Source organism: Eptesicus fuscus, chromosome 14, assembly GCF_027574615.1.
Source record: "Eptesicus fuscus isolate TK198812 chromosome 14, DD_ASM_mEF_20220401, whole genome shotgun sequence".
NCBI lineage: Eukaryota > Metazoa > Chordata > Mammalia > Chiroptera > Vespertilionidae > Eptesicus > Eptesicus fuscus.
This window is the reverse complement of record NC_072486.1, coordinates 1,045,001-1,070,977: the sequence shown is the minus strand read 5'-3', so window position 1 is coordinate 1,070,977 and position 25,977 is coordinate 1,045,001. Positions and strand designations below refer to the sequence as shown.

Below are 25,977 nucleotides of genomic sequence, written 5' to 3'. Positions count from 1 at the left end.
AAACACAGCCCCTGTCCTCCTCCGCCCGCTGTCGCTGCTGGATCTCTTGGTTCATGGACAGTGGCCACTGGACTGAGGCCCAAACACCTTTCTGGATGTCACCAGCACTCAAGCACAGGGAAGTCCGAGTCTGCCCCCCACATCCCGAGAGCAATCAAAGCCCCGAATGAGAGGCGACGTCCATGTTTGTGCCGGGTAGCCCTCTACGTAGGTGGGGATTCTACGAGATTCCTAAATTTCCTAGTCCCTTCTTCGAGCCTCTAACCGACCAATCTGACATTTTTTATGCTCAGAATTTACCAAGGGCTCCCCGCTGCCCGCATAGAAGCCTTGTTTAAATCCCTCCGCACTCTCAGACCTGCACATCTTGGGACAAACACCCTCTCCCGGGAGCCACACCCAGCCCAGCCCAGCCCAGTGGAAGCACCTTCTGACCGGGCGGGTCTGCCCCCAGATGCAGCTTCCTCCGAGGGGCACCCCCTTTCCTGCTACTTGGTTGGAAACCACTCCCCACCCCCCACCCCCGTGAAGCACTAAGTTCCTTCCCATGAGCCCTCTCCGCCCAGGGACCCCGACAACATCTCCACTGGCCTTCAAGCCTGGCTGCTCAGTCTCCTTACTGGAACCCGCGGCCCCTGAGCGAAGGGCAGTGGCTGGAACAGCAAGTTCTCCAAAAGCATCTGTGGAACGGCTGTGCTGTTCCCGCTGCCCTGAAACGGTGGGCCTGCTCTCCACCTCTGCTCCTACGTGCCTCCCGAAGCTGGCCTTCCCAGGGAGCATTGGAATGGAAAAGAGGACGCACTCCTCACACCACGTTTGTGTTCCGCTGAGCACAGCTTTGCTCCAGAGCCCTCACCACGCAAGCACCGCTGCAGCCCAGCCCAGAGGAAGTTACAGCAAAGCACCATCCTTCTGGGACTCAGCTCCACCCCACCTGTGACTATTCAGGTGGCTGTGAAAACCGCCTTTAAAGTGGAGTGGGGGCCTGCAGGGGGCCCTCAGCACTGCCCCTGCCCTGCCCTCAGTGACAGCCCCAGGGAAGGGACTTGCTTTGTAGTCCAACAACCCCAGCAGGGGGAGGAAGGTTTTCTCCTGGCCCAGCAACTCGCTCAGCCAATGGGAAGCTCCCCAACTCAGCCAATGAGAAGCCACCGCCCCCCTGAACTCTCCTTTTCCTTCAGACTTGCAGTCACAGCGCCATTGCCCCTCCCACTTCCTCCTCCGTCTCAGTAACATTCTTTCTCCTTTGTTTGCCTAACTTGCCTACCGTATTTTCCAGTGTATAAGATGACTGGGCATATAAGATTTTCCTGGGTTAAAAAGTTGTCTTATATGCCGGAAAATACGGTGTGTGTGTGTGTGTGTGTGTGTGTGTGTATACCGTATTTCCCGGCATATAAGACAACTTTTTAACCCAGGAGAACCTTATACGCCCAGTCGTCTTATATGCCGGAAAATATGGTAGTTTTGCTACAGTCTCCTTATCCCAAACTGCAATTCTCGGTTGCTTCCAAATAAACCACTTTTGCTAATAAAAGTAACTGGACTTTTTATTGTTAAGTCAACATGGTTTATGACTGGCCTAATATGACTCCCCACGGCTACAGCCAGAAATGCTCGGTGATGGAAATGCTGACGTTTACAGCAAAGTTATGTCCCGTAAGTGGGCAGTGTGGCCCCTGCACAAACGGCCCTCAAGTTTCTGACAAATGAGAAAGCACTTCCACAATGAAAGAGACACATTTCCCCTGAAACGCTGCTCATACAAAGAAAATGTTACTGTGACATCTGTGAGAATTCTCCAGATTGCCCTCTTTTGACCTATTAATCCAAGAAAAAATACAAAAGTTTAAAATGCTTTTTCTGGGGGAAAAGTATTGATCCATAAAGTAGTTTCCTTGGAATAATGACTGAGCGCATAAAGTCATGGTTTACTTTTTACTGTTTGGTGGCTTTGGTCTAGGGGTCACTGTTTGAGAAAACAAACCAACTGGCTTTTGCTTGTCCTGTTGCCACAAAACTCAAAGCTCGCTCCCCCAGACTGCTCTGCGGTGCCCTGAAGGGTTACTTTAAGGTGCTGCGGGGGTGGGTGGGACCGCCCGCTCCGACCAGGATGGAAACCAGGAGCCTGTGGCTCCTGAGGCAGCTCTGAGTGGGACCCCTGCTCTCTCCACAACAGCACTTCCGAGGGGCCACGTCCATCGTGACCCCGCAGCCTGCTGCACAGAGCGGGGCCGGCACACCACCCTGAGGGCCTCCATGCCCTTGCCTCGTCCCCTCCCCGTGACCCTGCTGCAGACGGAGCTCAAACAACAGGAGGGCAGGGGAGGGAGGGGATGGGGGGCCTGGGAGGAGAGTAGCCTGTGTGCTCTCCCCCCCCCCCCCCCCCCCCCGGTCCCCTCCGAGGTGCCTGTGGCCTGGGCTCCTGGAGTCACTGCCCCTTCCCCAGGGCCCCGCAGCACAGGACTGCGACCCGAAGACCAGCTGCAGAGCCGGGCTGGGGACCAGGAAGCACTCGGAGGCTCCAAACCCCAGGGGCACGTGACCTGGGCCTCCCGGTCTCCACCCAGGAGTGGAGAACAAGCGGCCCTGCAGCCAGACGCCCTCCGGCGCCCCAGCGGGGAGAGCGCGGAGGGAGGAGGAGCGGGAGGAAGGAGGAGCGGAGGTGTGTGAACTCCGTCCAGAGACCTGGCTCTCCGCGCCTGCTCAAGGCCGTGGGCTGGTGTGGCCTGGCCGCCGCAGGTCAGCCAGTGGCACTCACAAGGGGCTTGGTGCCTGGGGAGCGGCGGGCGCCCCGAGACACGAACTTGGAGGCCAGGCTGCCTCATTCACCCTGAACACGGGCCTGGAGACAGCGCTGGGAGGAGCCAGGGCTGCTCAGAGCGGACCCTCCTGCTAAGACCGCCACGTAAGGAAAACACGCGGTCCCTAACAGCACCCGAGCTGCTGCGGGCTCCATCTTCCCGACGGAGCTTGGAAGTAAAGGGCCTTCCCCGAAGGAGCAGGTTTCTCACCTGAAGAAGGAAGTCTCGGCTTTCCCGTAGCGGCCAGGCGTGAGCTGGAGGGCAGGGTAGTCGGTGGCCAGAGGCCTCACCAGGAACAGGCTCATCGCCAAGGCCACGAAGAGGACGGGCAGCAGCAGGTCGCAGAGCGCGCCCCGCCAGGCCCGGCGCGTGCGGCACAGCCGCTGGGTCAGCAGGGCAGCCACCTGCGTGAGGGTGCTGGCAGGGGCGCCGTCTGTGGGACAAGAACACAAGCCCAAGTCACCTAGGGCCCACAGCCCTGGCTCTGTGACCCCTCACCTGGGGCCCAGGCTCTATGACCCCTCACCTGGGGCCCTGGCTCTGTGACCCCTCACCTGGGGCCCTGGCTCTGTGACCCCTCACCTGGGGCCCTGGCTCTGTGACCCCTCACCTGGGGCCCTGGCTCTGTGACCCCTCACCTGGGGCCCAGGCTCTGTGACCCCTCACCTGGGGCCCTGGCTCTGTGACCCCTCACCTGGGGCCCTGACTCTGTGACCCCTCACCTGGGGCCCTGGCTCTGTGACCCCTCACCTGGGGCCCTGGCTCTGTGTCCCATCACCTGGGGCCCAGGCTCTGGCCTCTCGTCCACTGTAAACCCGGGCAGCTCTGAACAGAGACGACCCCTCACTGAGTGAGCGCTCTGGAAAAGCCTACACGATGGGTCACCTCATGACATCAATGGCAATGACCAACTGCACCTCCTCGGACGGGTGCACAGGGAAGGGCTCCGAACACGTGACGTGGGGGTTCTGGTCTGGGCGGCAGGCGGTGCAGAAAGGAGAGGAGACAGACCGCCTGCGTGTGGACTCCACTCAGGAAACGTGCCTGGTGGTGGAGGGCAGGAGCAGAGGCCGAGGGTGGCCAGGGGTGCCCCCGGCCTGGCCCAGAGACCCACCGGCTGGGGGAGTCTCAGCCACACCTGCTGGGTGACTTCTGGGAAGTGACCTGCCCTCTCGGAATGTCCTTCCCTCGGCTCTAAAATAAAGACTTGGGACACGTTCCCTCTAAGTGACGAGGACTGTTACGGCCACACTCACTAAACCACAGAAGAGACAACATCGGCCTCAGTCACAGCAAGTGCTCACCACACAGGCTCAGTAAGTCGGGGGAAAGGCTTCGCTCATATTAAGAAAAACGAATTTCCCTCCTTCCCTCCCCCATGCTAATTGGACATAAACGGGAAAAGTCAAAGGCCACGATAGTTCATGGCCATGAGTCAACCACCAATCAAATATCCGTGGCTAAACTCATACAAGCATCCACATGAATAATTTAACAGACAGAACTGAAATGCTGAACCCAGCTGCTGGGAGTGGTCGTGTCTGACTTACGAGTACAATTACGCCCGAGGACTCCGTCACACCGTGACGGTGCATCCACATGGGCCCTGACCATCCCGTCGCTTAGGGAAACGGGCAAAGATTTTTTGGGAGGAGGGGTGTCGGTGGCTTCAATGGTTCAAACATTAAGGCCGACAGCACGCATGGGCATGCAGCTTACAGACACCCACAAAAGGGCCCACACCCGCCTGTGTGAGGTAGAGCAGCGGTCAGCGTCAGCTCCCCCACGGGTAAAGACCACAGTGTGGCTCCCCCTCACGGCGGGCGCGTGGGAGACCTGGAGGCTCCGCAGGGCGGGCAGGCGCAGTCTCTCTGCAGGGGACCAGCTGGGTCTACTGAAATTCATCCAGAATATCAAACAGGGGCAGGTGCAACTTATAGGAAACGGCTTCCCTCTCTGCCTCGGGGTGGACTGAACCGGCGAGCTCCAGCGGCCGCGAGCCGAGCCCGCCCTCAGGAGGCAGCGCACGCTGACGGCGCGTGCTCGCTGCGGGCCATGAGGTGGACAAAGCACGTTCGGAGGAGGAGGCCAGCTTTCCTCAGCCATGTCTAACCGCCAGTAAAACGCGCGGTAGGGGAACTATGGCCCCGAAAAGGAGGGTGGAAATGTGAACTGTGTATAAGGAGAGTGTCAGGTGAACCAGGTGTGTGACAGAGCAGCTCAGGACAAACAGCTCACGGAAGACACACGTGGGTGCGTGTACTCCATGGGATAAGCCGCCTTTCACGGAACGGCTTCTCCCTCTGTGCGGCGTGACTGCGTGATGGTTTGCGGTCAGAAGGTAAAGCAGCGCAGGCATCTTCAACCGCCTTAAACGTTTATATTTTTTATGTGGTAAGAACGTGGCTACTTTAAGTTTTTTCTTCAAAATATTCTGGATTTTTTCCACATTGAGTATTAGGGCATCTTGTGATCAATAAGTGCTGTGTACTTACTACGAAAATGAAGCCATTTTATGAAATAGAAACTTAATCGTTCTGTGTTCACTGAGTTGCAGAATTTTAGAGTTGAAATGAACCTTAAAATTGATGTAATTAAACGTCTCATTTATACATGCACCCAGTTCGGGAGAGGCTGAGAACGAGTTCAGTTTGGGGAGCACGGCCGGGTCCTCACTGCCCGTGAGCACTGCCCGGGCCCAGATCGCCATCCTCTCTGAACAGCACTCAGGGCTCCCGGTCGTGTAAGGGAGTCAGACGGTGACAACGCGTCAGTGAGCCCGAGGACACAGCAGCATGATGTGGCCGGCGGGAGCCTCGGGGGGCGCCGGGCCCGGAGCCCGGCACAGGTGCCGCTGACAGGTGGGGAGTGGCTGGAGGAGGGGAGCAGGGCAGGGCCGCTCAGACTTCCCAGGCGCCTGTCCTCCGGGAAGAGGGAGTGGGGAGGGAAGGGGGCTCGGTCGGAGGACGACAGCCCGCTGGGTGCCGGTTGCACTGACCAGGACCAGAGCCGCCTTCACCACCTGGCGCGCTCTGGCCGCTCTGGTCTGCACTCCACCAGGGCTCACGCCTCTCACCTCCCCGACCCCCCACAGCCCCTGACAGGAGCTGCTGCTTCCGACCTGCCCAGCATTTGTCTGCCCACGTCCACGCCGATCCATTTTCATCTGGGCAGACTGCTTTCTGCAAAGCGCCGCCGCCAGCTCTCTGCTGGCTTCCACCAGCGTGGGAAACAGGCCTCCCCTGGCCTGTACCACGGGCAGCGGCCACGCTCCTCCCTCCGGCCTGCAGGGAGGGCAGTGCCCCCGCTCGAGGAAACGTGGACAAAAGGAAAGACAGCCCTGAGGGTTAGCAGCACGGCTCAGCCCAGGGGCCACAGAGAACTGGAAACAGCTCGTTCGGGAGGCAGAGGATGACGCCTCGCTGCGCGGATGGGCTGCGCAAACACAATCCTTCAGAAGCCAACGAGAGGCTGCAGGCCCCCCGCTAGCCACTGTGGACACGGCCCTCCGCCGGCACAAGAAGTAGCAACGAGGAATGAAACCCCGGGGATTAAACCGTGGAGAAGACGGGTTACGGTGTTAGGTGCAGCGTTGCTGACAAACCATAGAGCTGAGAATGTCAACGCGATCCGGGACCTCGTGGGGGAGAGGTAAGGCTTCTCAGGAGCCGTGGGGACGCCTTAAAGGGAACACACCATTTCCCAGCTCCTCCCTGCGTTCGAGGGCCTGTGGTCCTTCCCACACACGCTGAGCGTGGGGCCTCTCACGGCGCCTTTAGTGACCCCAGGCCCCTCGGCAGCGGAAAGCGGGTGCTGCTCTGAAAGCGGTGGACGTCCGAGTCCTCAGAATCACCGTGAGCGGAAGCCGGGCCTGAGCAGCTGCCCTCCGCACAAGCACCCGGACCGTCTGTGGCAGCCAGGCTAACAGGTGTGCGCGGTAGCACCGCGTAGCTCCCCTGCGGTGCCCGGATGCTCGGTGAGGCTGAGCACCTCTTCCCGCACCTGCTGGCCGTCTGTACGTCTTCTTTTGAGGAATGTCTGCTCAGGTCCTTTGCCAACGTTTAACCAGCTATGGGAGAGGCTGCTGTTGAGCTGAAGGAGCTCCCCTACCAGATGGATGATTCCTCCCATTCCGTGGGTTGCCGTCTCCCTGACTCACTCCCTTTGCTGTGCACAGACTTTGGGGAGGGTGTGGAGAAAGCGAACACGGCTGCTGGGAGTGTGAACTGGTGCCGCCGCTGTGGAAAGCACTGTGGAAGTTCTTGAAAATATTAAAAGAGAATGACCGCCTGGCTGGAGTGGCTCAGGGGTAGAGCGTCGACCTATGAACCAGGAAGTCATGTTTGATTCCTGATCAGGGCACATGCCCCAGTTCTGGGCTGGATCCCCAGTGGGAGGCATGGAGGAGGCAGCCGATCCATGATTTTCTCTCATCACTGATGTTTCTATCCCTCTTCCTCTCCCTTCCTCTCTGAAATCAATAAAAATATTTTTTTTAAAAAAAAGAACTGCCACGTGACCCATTGGGCCCATTTCTGGGTATTTATCCGAGAGAGTCTGCCTCAGGATCTTACAGAGATGCCTGCACGCATGTTCCCTGCAGCTGAGTTGTGGGAACCATCCGCATTCCACCGAGAGCGATGGGCAGAGAGTGTGGTCTACTGGAACCACGGCCAGCGCGCAGGATGGCCCTTGTGACGGCGTGGGTGGCCGCAGGGCACTGCATAAGCCGGACACAGAGACCAATGCTGCCTGAGGCCCCCCAGCAGAGGCGCCTGAACTACCCAACTCGCAGCCCTGAGAGGGGAAGGGTGACGGCGGGGCGGGGAGGGGAAACCCTGAGCTTCCTTCTAGAACCTCTCCTTCCTGTCCAGCCACACCGGCCTGCTTCAGTCTCTCTCTGTTCAACCTCAAAGCCAGGGCGTTGCGGGGGTCGAGGCACTGCCCTCCGGGAAGCCCCGACGCTCTGTACTCACAGTGGGAGCCGGGAGTGGGCGCCGGGGGCCTCGGGTGCTGCGCCTCCAGCCCTGTCCCTGGGGCCATGTCAGACGGCTCGCTGGGATCTGGCAGAAGCATCAGGAACACCTTTTTGAGAATGAAGAGAGCTTCACGTTACCTGTGCGCCTTCCACACGCACGGCTTCCTTCTGCCTTCCTTCCCCACTGGGTCCTCACGAAGATACCCACCAAGCATCCTAACTCACGTCTTCATTCCTTTCGCTGGCGTGACCCCAAGGCCACTGAGCTCTGGGCAGGCTGGCTGAGAGGCAGCTCACAGGCCGCTAAGGGGGGGCCTGACCGTGACCCTTACACTCGGGCAGACTGGTCAGACCAGCAGACGCAGGCGGCAAAGCCACGCCCACAGCACCACGCCCCATCCCACAGGCCCGCCCGCAGGGCTGCAGCTTGGAGGCCCAGAGCTGGACGGGCAGCCCCTGCCGCCTCAGCTTCTCCCGCGGGGACCGAGCGTCTGTGTGGACCTCCCGAGACTGTCCCTGTAAGGGAAAGGCCTGAGGCCCCTGCTCGGTGCTGGGAGCGCAAGTCCCACCTCCATCTGGTGGAATCCAAGCCCCGGGCCCCATCAGCAAGAACGAGGTGAGGACAGAGGGACGTGAACTCAACGGGCAAGGTCTGCCCAGGAGTTCTCTGTTCTTACCCATTGTTCGCAGACCGTAAACCACCATGTCAGGCCCTTGTGGCCCCTGGATCTGACCTTTGTCATTCGGGACCCAAGCTTCAGCCCTGCGTGCAGGTGGGGGCGTCTGAGCTCACGCTCCCCATCTGGCGCCCAGATCCTTCCCGAGACACAGGGGCCCGCTGAGCAGAGCGGGTGGGCGAGCAGAGACGGCCCACCTCACAGCGGCCAGCCTGTGACCCTAAACCCTCCGAGTCGTGGAAGACACACCCTGTGCTGGTCACGGGACGCAGTGCTGGGGGGGGGCGGGGCGCATGGGCAATGTCTGGACCTTCCGCTCAATATCGCTGCGAACCCAACACTGCTCCAAAAATGGGTCTACTAACAAACCCACCACTGAGACCGGTCCATGTGCATCGCGTCAGCTGCGTCAGCAGACCGCGTGGCTTCAGGGGGCCGTGTGAGCGCCACCCTGTGCCGTGGAGCCCGGCAGCCTGGCCCAGCCCACGCCTGGCAAACACAGGTCCTCGCAGGAGAAGGAAAGTGTCGTTTTGTAATGACACTGGTGACAGCGGGGGTCAGATTCACACTTAACCTCGCTGGCTGGGGGTCTACTTGGGGACCATGTTTACGGGACACGCCCCGCGGTTTAGCGTGAGACCTGCTCCCCAGCCGCAGAGTCGGGGTGTGACTGGCAGGCCCCCTCCCCGCAGCGTCCTGGGCAGGACCGCCGATTAGCGGCAAGCAGGCGCGTGTGATCGCGGCCGCGCCAACCGTGGTCGATAGCAGGCAGAGACGGGAAAGTCAATACTTGCTGAGTGTGAAAGACGAGATTGGCTGGGTGGCTGTTTTACAGACTGCCCACACAAAGGAAAGCTCTCTGAGTGCTTAATCTGTTCCCATTTAAGATATCTTTCCCGAACAGGCCCCGTGTCCATCCTGCTGTATTTTGTTAAGTACAGTTTTGGATCCTGTGCTTATGGCTGTCCTTCACACAGACAACTTCTTTTTTAGCGTCTGTGTGCGGGGGAGAAAGGGGAGAGAGACAATCTGATCAATGGTGCTTATTAGCACCTCTGATGTGCGAAGCACGCGCTCAGCGTAGCAGGTGGAAACTGCTGCCAGAAGCGGGAGAAGCGCAGAGACTCCCCGGGAACCAGCGGCTGTTTCTGCGGCGTGAGGTCGGGCTTCTGGGTGATTAGCGGCAGGGCACGAGCGGGGCCTGGGGAGCGAGTGCCGGGAGGCGAGCTGCCGGGAGAACTGCGCTTTAGGGCGGCGGGAGCACGGCGCCCCCTCCACTACGGTGTGTGACTCCCTGACCCCAAGCGCAGGGTCAGAACTGAGGGGAGTGGGTCTTGCCATGTGCAACTTCATAAATAACCAAACATTTTAACAACAGCAGCAAAGAGGAAGAAGATTAAGGCATTTCCAAAAGGAACATGGATGGGCAAAGTATAAATCAAAATATTTCGGAGCCCAGCCAGTGTAGGTACGATTTCCCATCAGGGCACATGCCCAGTTGTAGGCTCAATCCCCAAGGCGGGGGGAGGGGGGAAGGGTTGGAGGCAGCCGATCAATGATTCACTCTCATCCCTGATGTTTCTCTCTCCCTCTCCCTTCCTCTCTGAAATCAATAAAAATGCTTAAACTTTTATTAATATTCTGGAGAACAAAAATGAGTAGTAAGCAGAAAAGAAATACTTAAGGAACACAACATCAGGAGGGTTTTCAGAAGCTACGCTGAGACGAAGCACCTCCCACACTGAAGCCCGCCCAGGCTCTAACCCAGAACGCCTGGCCTCAGACGCCCAGGGCCGCGAGCCGGGAGTGACGGCAGGAAGGCTGACGCTCAGAGGCCCTCCCTGTGACACCCTGAGGAGCAGTGCTCAGTGCTGCCGCTGTTGTTTGATGTGCGCGAACACTGCGTGGGATTCGGGGCTCTGGCACCCTAAGAGATGCGGGACTTTAATGCTCCCGGTCCCTGAAGCTCCCGACACTGCTTAGAGTGCAAGAGCCGCCACCACCCACCACCGTGTCTGCGCTGCCTCCGGGCAATGCAGGAACGCGGGCAAGCCCCCAACTCCTGCTTTAACCTCAGCACCGACCGCTGCGTTCAACCCTCAAGGCCTCTGTAGGTTCTAGCAACAGAAAGTGAGACTTGAATCGGGCCCCCCAGAGCCAGCCTCAACCCCACACCAGCTGGCCTGGGGTCAGGTACGGCCCCGGGGGGACCTGGTCTGACCCCCACCAGCTGTGTGACCCACACGCACGCTGACGTCAGTCCCCGGCAGAGGCCGGCGGGGTCGGCAGTGTGCACCTGCCGGCGCTTGGGTTCTGCTCGGCTTCTCTGCCCAGCAAGGGCCGCGGGTGCCCGGGCTCCTGAGCAAAACAAGGTCCGCAGTGAAAGGGAAGGCGCCTCCGTGAGGAAACAGCCGGCCAGCCAGCGCCAGCCCTGACCACGTGGACAGCGGCTGCTCTGGGTTAGACGCCACGCTCTCAAACACAGAAGTGCGCGCTTCCCTTAAAGAGCAGAAGTCACCGGTCCGGTGTGTGGAATTCCGAACCGGCCCACACCCTGCCTGACAAGTCAGAAGTTGGAATAAACACAAACACAGATGTCTGACCCCCTCCCCACAGCTGCCCACCCTCGTCGCTGACGGGACAGGGACAAAGCGGCGGGAGCCCCCAGTACCTCCTCCAAGGTGCTGTCTGCGATCCCGCAGCCCGCCAGGCGCAGGCGGTGCCGGTTCCGCTCCAGCGCCTGGAAGAGCCCCTTGAAGCCGGTTCGGTCGGCGTCCTTGGGGAGGGCGTAGCTCAGCGTGCGCCCGCTGCGGTCCCTGAGAAACGCTTGTGGGACGTAGGTCTGTATCAGGGCCGTGGTGTGAGCCGCGTCCTGCGGGCCGTCCAGCTCCGGAGCGGAAGGCTGTCAGCAAAGTCAGGAGCAGCCGGCGTGAGTGCCAGCGTCCCCAGCACACACCCGCTCAGGTCAGCGTCCCGCCCGGGAGGCAGCCCCGGTCACCTGCTGCGTGAGTGTCAGGCAGAGGCCCTGGCCGTAGGCCTCGGTCAGGCCGAGGGGGGGGCCGCAGCAGCGGAGCCGGCCCTGCTGCAGGACGGCCACGCGGTCGCTCAGCGCCTCCGCTTCGTCCAGGTGGTGGGTTGTGAGGATGATCGTCCGACCTGCGGCCCAGGAAAGGCGGCATCAGAGCCGGCCTGACGCAGGCAGCGGAGAGCAGGCGATGCCAAGATGCCCACCGTGTTTAACCAGAGAGAAGCGGCCTGGAGAAGGGACTGGTGCGGCCCTGACCCTCTCCTCTGCAGGCCTCAGGGTCGTGACCAGCTCCCAAGATCCCCCCTCAGAACACGGGGCGCGCAGATGGGCCCAGCGGGAGAAACAGCCCTGCACAGGGCCTGTGTCCCTGCCCGTCTCTGGGCCTGGAGCACTGTTGCGAGCAGAGGAGACGTTTTATAAAAAGGAGAGCGAGCCAGGCGTCCTCTCTCCTGGCGTATCCTCAGGCAAGAGCCTGGCGGGCGCTGGAGGAGAAGTCTCCTCCACGAAGCGGCTGTTGTGTGAGAAAATGGAGCGCCGTGTGAAGGCAGGAGGGGGGGCCTTTAGACCCGGACCATGCGCGTGTGAGAGGATGGGAGCACGGACACCGGGAAGCCCGGAGCGGCGGACAGACGGTGCTCTGGGCGGCGGGCGGGGCAGCCGTGAGCAGGCAGGCAAGGTGAGGACAGGAGGGGAGGCCAGGGGGCACCAACCCTGCAGACGGGGCCAATGCCAACCGCCATCTGCACACAGTCCCTGCGCTGGCATCGGGCAGGGTGGACTGTGGTGGTCCCTGCACTGGCATCGGGCAGGGTGGACTGTGGTGGTCCCTGCGCTGGCATCGGGCAGGGTGGACTGTGGTGGTCCCTGTGCTGGCATCGGGCAGGGTGGACTGTGGTGGTCCCTGTGCTGGCATCGGGCAGGGTGGACTCTGGTGGTCCCTGCGCTGGCATCGGGCAGGGTGGACTGTGGTGGTCCCTGCGCTGGCATCGGGCAGGGTGGACTCTGGTGGTGCCGCCTCGAGGTGCAGGGCCCGGTCCCAGGGAGAGCAGAGCGCGCGGAGCCCCCACCTTCTCGGTACTGGAGGAGGATGTCCCAGATGCTGCGCCGGGAGCAGGGGTCCACCCCACTGGTGGGCTCGTCCAGCACCACGGTCCTCGACGTGCCGAGGAAAGCGGCGCCGATGGACAGCTTCCTCCGCAGGCCTCCGGACAGGGCGCGGGCTTGCTTGTGCTGATGCTGCGTCAGCCCCACGTCCCGGAGAGCCCTGACGTGAGAACGGCCCTGCCGCCTTCAGACACCGCCGCGAGCACCCGGCCAGGTGAGCGCTGCGCAGGCTGTGGGCAAGGAGGACCTGACCACCAGCAACCCCCACCCAGGAGCCCGGCAAGAGCGGCACCACGAGGGTCCACGCGGGGCTCCAAGGACTGTGGGTCCCAGAAAGCCCAGGCCCTGCTAGGACCTGCCTGCCTGACACGAGGCGGAAGGTGGTGTCTGTCTCCTTATCTGTTCCTGCCCCTCCTGACCCGGCACGAGCTCAGCTTCCCTCGGCTCCTCGTCACTGTCCCCACGTCTCCGTCAGTGCCGGGCCCCATCACAGACGCAGGGCGTGTCCCTGCCTTCCAGGGCCCCATGACAACGACACCCCGGCTGGGAGAGGACCGTGCTTCCTCTCCGCAGGTCACTGTTCTGGCCCTTCCCTCCCAGTGAGCCTCTGCCAACACCCCACGCGGGTGACCCCCACACAGGGTGACCCCACATGTGTGACCCCCACACAGGGTGACCCCCACATGTGTGAGCCCCATACAGGGTGACCCCACATGTGTGATCCCCACACAGGGTGACCCCCACATGTGTGATCCCCACACAGGGTGACCCCCACACAGGGTGACTCCACAAGGGTGACCCCCACATGTGTGACCCCCACACAGGGTGACCCCCACACAGGGTGACCCCACATGTGTGATCTCCACACAGGGTGACCCCCACACAGGGTGTCCCCCACATGTGTGATCCCCACACAGGGTGACCCCCACATGTGTGACCCCTACACAGGGTGACCCCCATATGTGTGAGCCCCACACAGGGTGACCCCCACATGTGTGACCCCCACACAGGGTAACCGCCACACAGGGTGACCCCACATGTGTGATCCCCACACAGGGTGATCCCCACACAGGGTGACCCCCACATAGCGGGGAGTGAAGCTACCAGGTCCCCCTTGATCACTTTAACCAGAGGCCCGGTGGCTGAGAAAACAGAAATCTAGTCACAGGAAGCCAGAGGCTCTCCAACGCAGCTGTTACATAAACAAACCCTCCATTTCTGCTCCTTCCCCTCACCCAGCCTCACGCTCACAGCCTGGCCGGCCCTGGCCCCCCCTGCAGAGGCTCCTGTCCCTCCTGACACCACCTTTCTGCCCACTGACCCGCCTCCGCAGTCACTTAACCCCACAAGCCCCGTCCTCTAACTGAGGGTTTCAAGTCCACACGCTCGGCCCCGTGTCCAGCTGCCTCACCGGTCCCTCCCACCACACGGAGGCTCCACGTCACCCTCCTCGGCCTCACCGCCTTCCTGGTGGCGCCGCCTTTCACCTCCCTTTCCCGTCGCTCTCCTGTCCCATGTCTTTGCTCCTTTGCAGCAAAACTCCTGCCTTCTCTCCGCAACGGACCCGGGTGGCCTTCCTCCTCAACATGCCACGGAGGTCACCGGCGACCCCAGCATTCTCCATCCAGAGGTCATTTCTCCATCTTCACTTCATGGGCCCTCAACTGCATCCTATGCACCTGACCTCCTTCTTAATGGGCGTGTCTCCCCCTCCCTGCTGGTCTCTCCTCCCCTCTCCAACCTCTTCGAGTGGAGGGACAGGGCTCGGGCCTTAGCCTTCCCGCTGTCCACCGGCACACACGCCCCGACCGCCCACCACCATCGAACAAGGCAGCCGCCCGCGGGTCCCAGGGCGTCCCGCAGCTCCAGGCGCTGAGTTTGCTGCCGACAACACCCCTGACCCAGGCCTGGCGAGGTCCCCCAACTTCTCTTCTCTCCTCAAGGGAGGCCTGGCTCTGGGCTCCGCCCTCCGCTCTGGTCACAGGATCATGTCCTGACCTCAGTGACCCCTGCACGACGACGCTCCAACTCCTGGTCCTCACCCCAGGGCCCGGCGCCCTGCCTTTCATTTCAAGGCCCCCACCTGCACCCGGGTCCGCGGCACCCACTCACACCGACGGCCCCGCCCACGGCACCCGTGTCCTCCGTCCCCACTCAAGGCCAAGTCAAGTGACGTCCTCCCCGAGACGCTCCTCTGGGCCCAGTGCTGGCAGCCGCGCCACCATCCAGTTAGGAGCTGCTGGCTCATCTCCTCTCATGATGAAGCACTGAGATGTTTTTGAAGCGTCTCTTTCTGTTCCCTTCACTGACTCACAGAGGCAGGGGGCCCCCCCCCCCCGAAGGGACCGCCACTCACTTGTCAACCTGCTGCCGTCGCTCTGCCCGGGTCCGCTGCGGCGACCTGATGGATGCGAAGAGCAGCAGGTGCTCCAGGACAGTGAGCCTGTCCAACAGGACGTCGCGCTGAGGACACACCCCCAGCTCCTTTCTGACCACGGCCAAGTCTGTCTGCAGGTTCCTGCCGTCGACGAAGACGGTTCCAGAGGTGGGCGCGTGCAGCCCCGTCACCAGCGACCTGCGGAGAAGACGCGCCAGCAGGTCAGCCCAGGCCCCGGGGTGCGGGGTGGGTCTGTGGGCATCGTGCTGGGTCTGTGGGCATCGTGCTGGGTCTGTGGGCATCGTGCTGGGTCTGTGAGCACGGGGGCCGGGGGGAGGGGCACGGGGGCCGGGGGGAGGAGCACGGGGGCCGGGGGGAGGAGCACGGGGGCCGGGGGGAGGGGCACGGGGGCCGGGGGGAGGGGCACGGGGGCCGGGGGGAGGGGCACGGGGGCCGGGGGGAGGGGCACGGGGGCCGGGGGGAGGGGCACGGGGGCCGGGGGGAGGGGCACGGGGGCCGGGGGGAGGGGCACGGGGAGTCGTGGGAGCTCAGCACCCTGGTGCGTGCACTGCACTCCGATGCCCTTCGTGATCAGCTGTTTGCTGGGCTATTTCAAACCTTCCGGGGACAGGCCCGGAGGGTGGGTGTTCCCATTGCTGCGGCCTCAGGGCTTTTGTTTTAAACAGTGCCGACCAATCTGCTAACTGGCCCTGGAGCCTGTCCTCTGAGAGCTGCTGGGAGGACCCCCGAGGTGGCCCAGGTGGCCTTCCTCACACCTGCAGGGACGAGGTCAGAGCACCTCGGAGCGGCAGGGCCACGTGCAGCCCTCTGCCCGCAGGGGAGGTGTGGCCTGGGGCCTGGTCGCTGCTGCGGCGGGCACTCCCCACGGCACACACCAGCCAGCCGGTGCCCAGCGGGGCCGCGGCTCCAGCCAGGCCCACGGAGAGAAGGGAACCCCAGGCTTCCCTTCCGGCGTGTCCCACTGGGGTTTCTGAAGCTGCGTGTGTGCTCCTGCCCGTCGCTGCCGTCAGGAAGCACCGTCAGCTGCTCACGGGCAGAGAGCGCGGCTGCTCCACCACCACCGAAGGCTCAGCCGCAAAGGGCTCCGTCGCCACAGGCCGCTCGGGCTGTTTTGTGGCTCCAACGTCTGAGCTCCTTATTCTCTGGGACAATGAGGCTCGATTCTTTATCCAAATGCATAGCCTTCAGATTCTAAACTAAACATCCAATCTTAAAACAAAAAAAGCCAACCACACAAAATCAGGACAAGGAAAACTACTCAGGTGTTGACAGAACTACAAACTGGCTCTGAATGTCACCTTCCCACAGAAAAGCAAACACAATTAAACTGAGGAGAACAATGAAAAGGGCCCTAGAACTTTCCAAGATTCAAGTAAAAGCAGGTGAGTTCATTGTAGGGAAAACAGGAAGAATGAAAGATTTTAAAACCCGTCACCCTCTCCTCACACCTGCCCCAGGCCTGCAGGGTGGCTGGGGGTGGGGTGGGGAGTGGGGAGGCACAGCAGCTAGGCAGAGGGCAGGGGTAGAGGGAAGAGGGCAGGGGGCAGGGGTAGAGGGAAGAGGGCAGGGGGCAGGGGGCAGGGGGCAGAGGACAGGGGCAGGGGGCAGAGGGCAGGGGCAGAGGGCCATGCTTCCTCCGTGAGAAAGGAACCGAGTCTCGCTGCTCGGGTGGACTGGCATTTAGGAAGGGGAGCCCCGAGTTTTACGAGGTGGAGGGGACGCACAAGACGGTGGTTTTCCCGGCGCCGTTGGTGCCCAGCAGGGCGGTGATCTGGCCTCTGTGGAAGGTGAGGGTCAGGTCCTGCACAGCTGCCTGGTGGGGCTGGTACTCCTTGGTCACAGACACCAGGGTGACGCCGGGGGCGCCTCCTTCCCGCTCCCCTTTCCCGAGCTGCGGCAATGACCCTGTGAAGATGCAAACACCGGAGAGGATGGCACCCCATAGTGCAGTGACCTAGCGGTGGCCCCAGACATGAATTCTGGCTCCGAAACATGTGAAACATGCAAAAGTCTTCCTTCACCAAAATCAAGAGGCAAATTACATAATGGCAAAAATTAAGCGAAACTTCTGATTACAAAGGTTTGTACCCTCATGGTATCCATTCTGTAATGAAACGAAAATAAACACACATGTACGTGCACATACATGCATACACACACATACACATACACATACCCACACGTGCATGCATGTGCACGCTCACATGTATGCATGCAGGCACACATGTGCATGTGCATATGCAGAGGACAACAGCAAGCAGGTTACACGCCAAAACGTCCTCAAGCAATGGTCTCGGGAGGAGTGCGTGCAAGGTGCTTGCTGTGCTCCAAATCTAACGAGCGGTTCCTGTTTCCGTGTGGAACGGGGGAAGCCACTGCTTTACAGACCGGCTGTGGAGTGGACCCTCCTGAGAGCCTGTGCACGCGGACCCCTGCCATCGCCTCCGACAGGGCCAGGGAGGCAGGACTGGGCAGAGGGCCCCCCTCCTGCCCGTCCGCGTCCTCTCCCGGGAGCAGGAACAGGATGCACCTCCCAGGGAGGCACCAGGTGAGGATGGGGGAGCCCCAGGAAACCCTAGTGTCTGCCGTGCCCCCGGCTGCTGTACAGACCTGTGTGCCCGACGTCCTCACGGAGGGAGAACAGCCCGGAGCCGCGAGCGCCCGGCCTCTGGGTGGCCACGCCCTTCCAGTGGGATGCCGTGAAGGGGAAGCACCACGGCTTCTGGACACCCACGGAGCCTGAGAAACGAGGCCCCGGTCAGACCCATCCAGCTTTTTCCACTCAGAACAACGTTCTGCAACAGGACGTCCTAACTCGTGAACACAAAGCGTTAGTCCATGCCGACAGGCTCCACACACGGGCCATGGGCGAGCCAGCGACAATCGGGCCTGACCCCTCCTCACCTGCACAGGCCACGGCCGGGCCTCCCTCCCCTGCCCCGAGGCCTCCTGAGCAGGTGGCAATAAAGGTGGGAAGAAGGCAGTGGGAGAGCCTTTCGGAGTCAGGAGAAAGGCACTAGAAATAAGTTGGATATTAATGGTGACTTGCTCATTAGACCATCCCAGCTCTAACCTATCTGGGCTTTAAAGACACCCCTCAGTGATCTATTGATGTAAACGAGTGGGGGCCGCTGCCCGCTCCGCATCTGCCCACCCCCAAGCGTGGCTGCGCATCCACCTGGGCAGAGCCCTCCGTTCACCCCGGGCTCGGCTCCCAGGCTGGGAACCAGTCAGCCGAGCCCCAAACCGGCAGCGATGGCAGAAGGCAGGGACGTCAGACAGACCCCGAGAACGCGAGTGGCCCGCTCGCACGTAAAGAAGATTGTGGAACACGAAGCCTGAGCGGCCACATGTGCCGTGAGCTGCGGGCAGCGGAGCACTCCGGGCGGCCTGCGGTCGGGAGAGGCGGGCAGGCCTGTCTCCGTGCAGCGGCACACCCTGGCCTGCCTTCTCGGCGAGCAGCCCCTAAACGTGGCTGCACAACAGCAGAGGGAACTATAAACCCAGGTGCGTTCTGAAGGCCAGATGTGGAGGTGGGTGCTTATCACTCAAAGGTGGCGCCCAGTCCCCCCCCCTCTGCGAGCTGTGTGCTGTGGAAGCGACCTGGCTGGGTCCTAGCTCCCTGGGGGTTCAGACACTGCGCTGCGCCTGGTGGGAGGGGAGACGCTCCGGACAAGCACCCCAGGGGAGGTAGAAACAGCGTCAGCCGCCCGTCTGGGGCCCCGGCTGGAGCTGGCTGGGTGTGGCTGGTTCCGAGGGAACTGCTCCAGTTCAGGAGCAGACGTTACGGGTAGAAATTTGCCGTGAGCTCCCCTGGGACTGCAGGGTGAGTGCGTGCAGACAAGGCCGACACACGGCCCTCCCCGCGGGAGGCACAGAGCAGGAGCCCGCGACCAGGAGAGCCGGAAGGAAGAGACAAATCCCTAGCCTTCTCCACGCCCCCAAGGGCTTCCCGAAACTTCTCCAGATTTGGCATTCAGGTGTCCTGTCCCGGAGCCCCAAGCTGGTTCATTTAGCTTCTGGAAAAATAAAACAGACGCTCCTCTGAGAGCCACCAGCGTGTGATGTCCCACTGACTCCCACGACAGGACTGACGGGACACCCCACTGCGCAGATGGGCCTCCCTGAGCCGAGCCACCTTCCTCCATGGCTCCCACCAGTTCCTTCACTTGAGTTTCTCCAGATGTGACCTAAAAGTGCCCTCTGCACCCCCACGTCTTCTGTGTGTAATTGTCTTAAATATATGTGACAAAATACACCACCTTAATCATTTAAAGTGACGCTGAGCACATTCGCACTGCTGTTCAACTAACCTCCAGAACTTCCCACCTCCCCCTCTCCCCACCCCTCCGCCCAGCCCCGCCCGCCCACCCACGTTCTGTCTCCGTGAATGTGACTATTCCCGGGTGCTGCTCAGGGTCTCCACAGAAACGGCCAGCAGGACACGTGTGAGCTCGTGGGCAGAGACTCACTAGGAGGGACAGGCGCACAGCATGGATGCTGAGAAGTCCCGTGATCACGTTCCTCTCCCCACCCGCCACGCCTCTCGTCAGATCTCCCCTCCCCAGAGCAGGGCTTTTGCAAAACTTGGCGCAAATCTGGGCAGGTGTCAGTCCAGAGCTGCCGGAGCAGACAGAGTCAGACACTGCACGGGCTGTGCTGCACACTGGCGCCTGCGGGAAGCAGGACTGGAGGGCAGGCGCTGAGAGAGGGGCAGCGACTGCTACCTGCCTGCCAGAGACAGGAGGGAAGAGGGGGACACACAGGCGCCCCGACATGGGACGCAGGGCAGAGCCCGCTAGACCCCCAGGGCCATCCCTCACCATCACTCCTCTCCCCAGGGCACAGCGCCACCGCCACCGTCATAAAGACACTGCCCCGCCCGCTCTGGGGCCTCCGGAAGTGCAGGGGTTCGTCCCTGAGTCCGCCCAGGGAGCGCAGAGCCAGCCTAGCGCCCTTTTCTGAGCAGGAGGAGGGGAGAGGCGCTTCTGGCTCACTCCCCAGCACACCTCTCCCTGTGCGCAGCTGCAGGCGCCGCACCCCACATGCTTGCTCTCTGCGCCCATTAAATCACTCGCATTTTGAAAAGATGGAATATAAAACATATAGTTAATTCCTGGAGTTTAACTGCGTTACAGGAGAAGTGCATGTTTAAAGCAGAAAAATTAACAACGGAAAAAAGATGTTGCATAAGTCCACATAAACAACCATTTGGCATATAAACCAAATTACGATGTTTTAAAATTGTTAACTAAATACTGAGATATGTCTTTTTAAAATGTGATTTGAGAATGTTATCATTTTCTTTAAATAGTTTTATAAGCTTATAAATTGTCTTATAATTTTATTTGGCTATTTGCAATTTGATTTAAATTCTTATAAATGAAACTCGATAGATTCTCATTGCTTTTGTCCTTGGTGTTTAGAAAAACCCTGCCTACCTTTAACAACCATGCTTTTCCTATTGACTCATTATTTTCATGATGCTTATGTCTGATGAACTATGAACGAGTCTGTTTCTCTCCCCAGCAGGTTAACTGAAATGCAAACCCACTGCCGAGTGAGTCGCCCACGAGCGGGCCGGTTACTGAGCGCTGCCATCTGCTCTGCTGAGGGCTGCACTGCTTACATCCCCGTCCATCTATAGGAAGGTTTTATATCATCACCAGCCACCAGTTGCTGTCATTATTTTCAATAATTTTTGAACATTATCATTAATTTATGTGTCTAGCTATCTTTTGGAAACATTTCATCAATTAAAATTTCCTTTTTTAGTATTTTATTTAAATAATTTGTGTTTTAGTGTGTTAACATGTTTCATATTAAATGTTACATAATTTAAGGTTATATAAATGTATACATTGGGCCCAGCCAGTGTGGCTCAGAGGGTGAGCATCAACTCATGAACCAGGAGGTCACGGTTTGATTCCCCATCAAGGCTCATGCCTGGGTTATGAGCTCAGTCCCCAGTGGGGGGCCTGCAGGAGGAGCTGATCCATGATTCTCTCTCATCATTGATGTTTCTATCTCTCCCTCTCCCTTTCTCTCCGAGATCAATAAAAACATATTTTAAAAAAATAATGTATACATTAATTGGAGAAAGTCAGCATTACTTAAAATAATAAACACCCACATTTTCTCTCTCTCTGTCTCCGGTACAGCAGTTTTAATACAACAGCACAGCAGTTCGCTCACACTTTAAGTTCATTTTGTCATCTTACTGTTATATTTTACATCAGTGAGCTAAACAGAAGACGCCTTGATCAATAAGCCAAGTTAACTTGGAGCCTTTATTGTGCTAGCAGTCTCAGAGGAGTAGCCTCTCAAAGTCTGAGCCAAAACATGGAGGAAACTTTCGCTTTTTATATTTTCTAGGTCTCTTTGTCTTCCAAATATGGAATGAGACTTCCGGACCTTTCGTAGGCTTTTTAAAAAAATAAAAGAAGCCTTGTGTGCTGGGATCGGGAGGCGGGGGAGGCAGTGCGCCTAGTAACTAACTATCTTGCAGGGAGCTTATGGCCTTGAGCACAGCACAACTCAGATATAACCAGAAGGTACCTGGCGTGGGAGGAACCAGACCCTTACGTTGGCAGAGATTCGAGCAAGCACGTTCACAGAAGCCAAATAGCAAAGTCAGTTAACAGAACAAGGGACCATCTGCTTCCAGTGGGAAACTTTGAACAGCAGCTTTTACAACACAGAGGTTACTGGAACAAGATGGCCCACGCTTCATTACAAAGGGTAGGAGTCTTACCAGGAACCAAGTTGCTCAGGTACCAGCCACACAGAAAGTAAAGGCCCGAGTCGACCAGAATCATCCCGCAGACCCAGCCGAGCGCCAGGCCTGCCTGCTCCGGAGGCTGGTGCAGGTTGCCCCACTGGACCCCTGGAGGGAGGGAGGGCAGAGTCAACCGGGGGGAGACGGGGTGTTAGTCCTGGAGGCTCTGGCGGAGCTGGCAGCAGCTGGAGCCAAAGGAGGCGCTGGGTTCGATGACACGGGCAGAGCGACCATTAACATCTTAATGTCCAGCATTAAAGTGTTTGGAAGGTGCTTCCCTCACTCCCTGGAGAAAGCAGGCATGTTACACAAAAAGATAAAGAAGGCTCCTGCCGATCCAGGCCCTAAATCACATCATGGTCTGCGCTCTTAGGAAACATATGAACAGGACGTAGAAGGCCTGGGATGGGCTAGGATCATTCTTTCTTACAAGGTATTTACTGCTGGGTTAAAACATAGGCTAAGTAAGATACCCCTCTTCCTCAGTTCCCCTAGGGACCAGCCTTAGGCTCTGATGTAAAACACACGCTGACACTTGCTGAGTTCAGTCCGAAACACTCCAAGGACTGACAGTGACTCTCCTCCGCCTCCTCGGGACCAGCTGGTTCGGAGCCGCTGCCGGCACTTGGAGGCCTGGGCTCGCTCTTCTGTCTCGGCCCAGCCTCCGTGTAAATTGACAACGGTTCAGCGTGTTTTGCTGAAATGTCTGAGAACTCCAAGACCAGCGCCCAGTGAAAGGGCTAATATACAGCAGCTGGAGGTGAATCCATGTATTGCATATATTTTAAGTGTAAGTGTTCATAAAAACCACATAAACATGTAAGAAATATATGTCTGTCCTGGCTTAGGATGTCAGTTGTCAACATTGCAAGGTAAGCGAGAAAGGCTGCCAATCCATTTTTTAAAATGTTATTTTAGGCCGAATTAATAGGGATACCGTCCGGGAGTAAAGCGGATAATCGTACCCTCTCGGCACTGGCTAAGTCCCTTTCTGGACGCAGAGATGAGAGCGGGCAGACCACAGTGGAGGCTGACATGTGAACGAGAGAACTGGGAAGAGAAACTGGGAAAGTGGGCAGAGACCCAGGGAGGCAGATTCCAGTTCGACAGGACCCTGTGAGACGGGCGTGCGCACACCCCATTCCTGGAAGAATTCGGAAGGTTGCTAAGGGAACGGGGTGGCTGGCGGGCTGACCGGGCAGCGGCTGGACCAGGCGCCGTTAGGAGTGGCCCTGAGCATTGCTAACGCCCGGGCCGCTGGGCGCGGGAGATGCTGCACAGCCACGCAGAGCACCAGCATCTCCTTCCAGGGCCCTGCTCTGCGGTGGGGACTCCCTACTGTACCGCCCCCCACAGGACAACGGCAAAGCCCCGGTCCCCGAACCAGGAGAGCGCCCGGAGCCGCGCATCCTCTTACCTGCCTCCTGCCCTTCCAGGAACGTGACGAAGAACACTCCTTGTCCAAAGGCGGTCGTGGAGAGGAGGCACTGCGCGGAGCGATGGAGAGAGAGAAAGCCGCCGGTGCGTGACGGGACCGGATGTCCACGGCGCCACGCAGTTACTCTAAGGACCCGGTAAGCCAGTGTCCGCGCCCGGACACTCAGCCCACTATCAGCCGCTGGAAACGCGTGGGACAAGCTCACTTTTAACGTTAAAAGGGATTATTTCTCTTTCCTGCGCGCCTGCACAGTAATAATCCCACGGTGGGGGCACACGGCCGTGGGAGGGGCATTTCCTATGCTCTGTGTTGAGCGCGGCCCCCAGCCCAGCGCAGGCGGAGATGGCGCACGTGTCCTGGCCAGGGAACCGCTGCTCCGCTTCGCGGCGGAGCTCCCCGTCAGGAAAGGCGGCTGAAAAGGCACCTCGCGTTATTGAAAACGCAACGTACCAGAGGTAGACTTTTCCTGGCTGGAAATCACCTGAACACGCAAAAAGGAAACCAAACTTTGTATGCATGGAGCCCCTCCACAGGAGGTGGGAGTGAAAACCAGCAGCAGTGCCTGAAATCCACGCCTTTTCCACGTGTAGAGCATACGGGCCCCGCCTGGCCCGGGCGGCTTTCATTCCCCTGAAACCCCTGACTGACACCGGCCCCACACCGTGGTCACGGGTTTCTACAGGGAGCGGCAAGAAGCACACTGATGGGCACCAGGCAGGGGGCACGATGCCGCCCCACAGGAGCACCTGTCCGCTGCCCACCTGCACGCGGACTGTGCTGTGTGCGTGGCCAGCGGGGACCGGGCACAGAGGGGCCCACTGATGCTGGAGAAAGGGATGTGCTCACAGAACATTCTCCCGCAGGCTCAGCACAGGAGCCCCTCCCACCCCGGGCCCACAGGCAGCCGAGGCCGCACCTGCGGGGCGTGGGCCGTGAGACAGCCCGTGCGTGCGCGGAGCTGACCCCGTTGAGGACGATCCTTCCGTCCCTTCCCCGCCGACCACGTGCCCGCCGCGAGCGGCACCGCGCCATGGAAGGTGAGCTGTCTTCTCCATGAGTCACGTCAGCCCGAGTGACTCACCGAGCGGAGGCGCACGGAGCGGCGGAAGCCTGGCGTTGCTAACGGACGCCCTTCCCCTCCACGCGCTGGCACGCGTGGAGCTCCCAGAAGGCGGAGGGCTGACCGCTACAACAGCTGTGGGATTCCGCTTCTTCCCATGCAGAGCAGAGATCTAAAGCCGCCTGCTCCCGTGGGCACTGGGGATCGCCCCGTCTCCCCGGGAGGGGCTGTGAGGGAGAAACGCCTGCCCCCAGCACACCCCCCCCGCCGCCCCGCAGGGCCCCGGAGCCAGAGCGGGTTCCTTCTGGGTGGCCTGGGGAGAGGAGGCCCGAAGGCCCGCGCAGGCGGAAACGGCAGGGAAACGCGGGCGGTGAGTGGTGCTGTCGGTGGTGAGCGGTCTGGTCTCGGTGGGCACTCTGCAGAGCCGCGCGCTCACTCACCAGAAGCATCTGGGCGGCCGCACTGAGCCGGCCCCGCAGCACCAGCAGCACGATGTAGGGCAGGAAGCTGGCCAGGTACAGCAGGCTGCCGCAGAGCGCCGCCGGGGCCGCGCGGCGGAAGCACGCGCTCAGCAGGTAGCTCAGCATGACCACCGACACCCCGAAGTCCAGCAGGAAGAGGAACACGATGAAGGCGTTGCTGTGCGCGAAGATGCCGCTGGTTTTCAGGACGACGGCCAGGGCAGCGCTGCCGAGGGCCATCACAGCCGCGTTCTCCAGGAACCAGGCCAGGAAGCCGGTGGCCGGGGGCACCCCCATCATCCGCAGGTACTGCCGGGAGAGGAAGCCGTTAGCACACCCGTGGGTGCCGAGAAGAAGGGTCCGTCCTGGGGGAAGGCGGCTGGCGGTGGGCGCCCCGCGAGGACACCCAGCCCCGAGGGCTCTGCGCCAGGCACGTCCCCTGCGCCTGCGTGTCACTCTCAGGTGCCCACAGAGGAGGCTGGTCCCGCGTGAGGGCAGAGAAAACTGGGCGGCCAGTGCGTGGGACACGCTCCTCGCGGAAAACCACAGCTCGGGCAGGTCCCGCCGGGCGGCCCGCTGGCGCGCTGCAGGCCACACGCTCCCCGTCCCTGCGGTTCGTTTTCACTTCCTTTCGTGTTGTTTTCATTTTGCTTGTGCTGGTTTTGTTTAATAAGGACAAAGAAAACGAAGGGGGAAATCCTTTTCCTTAAGTTCGAGGGATTACGGCATAGGTTTTAGAATGACTTTTGCTAAATAATTCGGTTTGAAGTAATTCAATGAAGTTAATTCACTTGTTCATCTATAACATCGCGATACTGAGCATGAAGAAGGATTTCTGGCCAAGGAGCTGGGAGCCCATGAGACGGACCGTCCCCCAGGCCCTCTGCCCAGGGGCCCCCCTGGATCAGAGACCGGGATGCAGGGGGAGGCGTGCAGAGCAGCAGGCAGCGCACGGGGAGCTGAGCGGAGCTCGGGCACCCGCTCGCCCGTCTGTGCCTAACGAACAGTGAGCAAGTAAAGTGCCCGTCTCCCGGCCGCCCTCCTGCGGCTGAGGCGGGAAGGGTCCTGGCACTGGCCTGGTGAAAGCAGGCTTGGTAGTTTAGGTTTTGACAGAAAGAGCAAGGCTGAGCCCGAAGAATCCCAGCTCCGCGTGAGGGCGGGAAGCCGGCTGCTCTGTCGCCCTGAGTGGATGAGAACGGCTGGGCCTGGGCGGGCGGCTCCAGGGGCTGGAGCACCAACCGAAAGGCCGCA

At 60.1% G+C, this 25,977-nt stretch overlaps 1 protein-coding gene across 1 annotated transcript in view; it reads right to left on the bottom strand.

Annotated features, from left to right (window-relative positions):
* The window catches only part of ABCA13 (ATP binding cassette subfamily A member 13), a 141,273-nt gene that overhangs the window by 35,740 nt on the left and 79,556 nt on the right, over positions 1-25,977 (bottom strand). The window contains exons 26-36 of the mRNA XM_054726600.1: positions 24,706-25,035; positions 23,185-23,254; positions 21,744-21,875; positions 17,600-17,728; positions 16,714-16,894; positions 14,948-15,166; positions 12,555-12,751; positions 11,458-11,615; positions 11,131-11,361; positions 7,781-7,889; positions 3,015-3,237 (exon numbers count right to left, since the gene is read on the bottom strand). Coding sequence (XP_054582575.1) covers positions 3,015-3,237; positions 7,781-7,889; positions 11,131-11,361; positions 11,458-11,615; positions 12,555-12,751; positions 14,948-15,166; positions 16,714-16,894; positions 17,600-17,728; positions 21,744-21,875; positions 23,185-23,254; positions 24,706-25,035 — 1,979 coding nt within the window. The remainder of the gene's footprint in view (positions 1-3,014; positions 3,238-7,780; positions 7,890-11,130; positions 11,362-11,457; positions 11,616-12,554; positions 12,752-14,947; positions 15,167-16,713; positions 16,895-17,599; positions 17,729-21,743; positions 21,876-23,184; positions 23,255-24,705; positions 25,036-25,977) is intronic.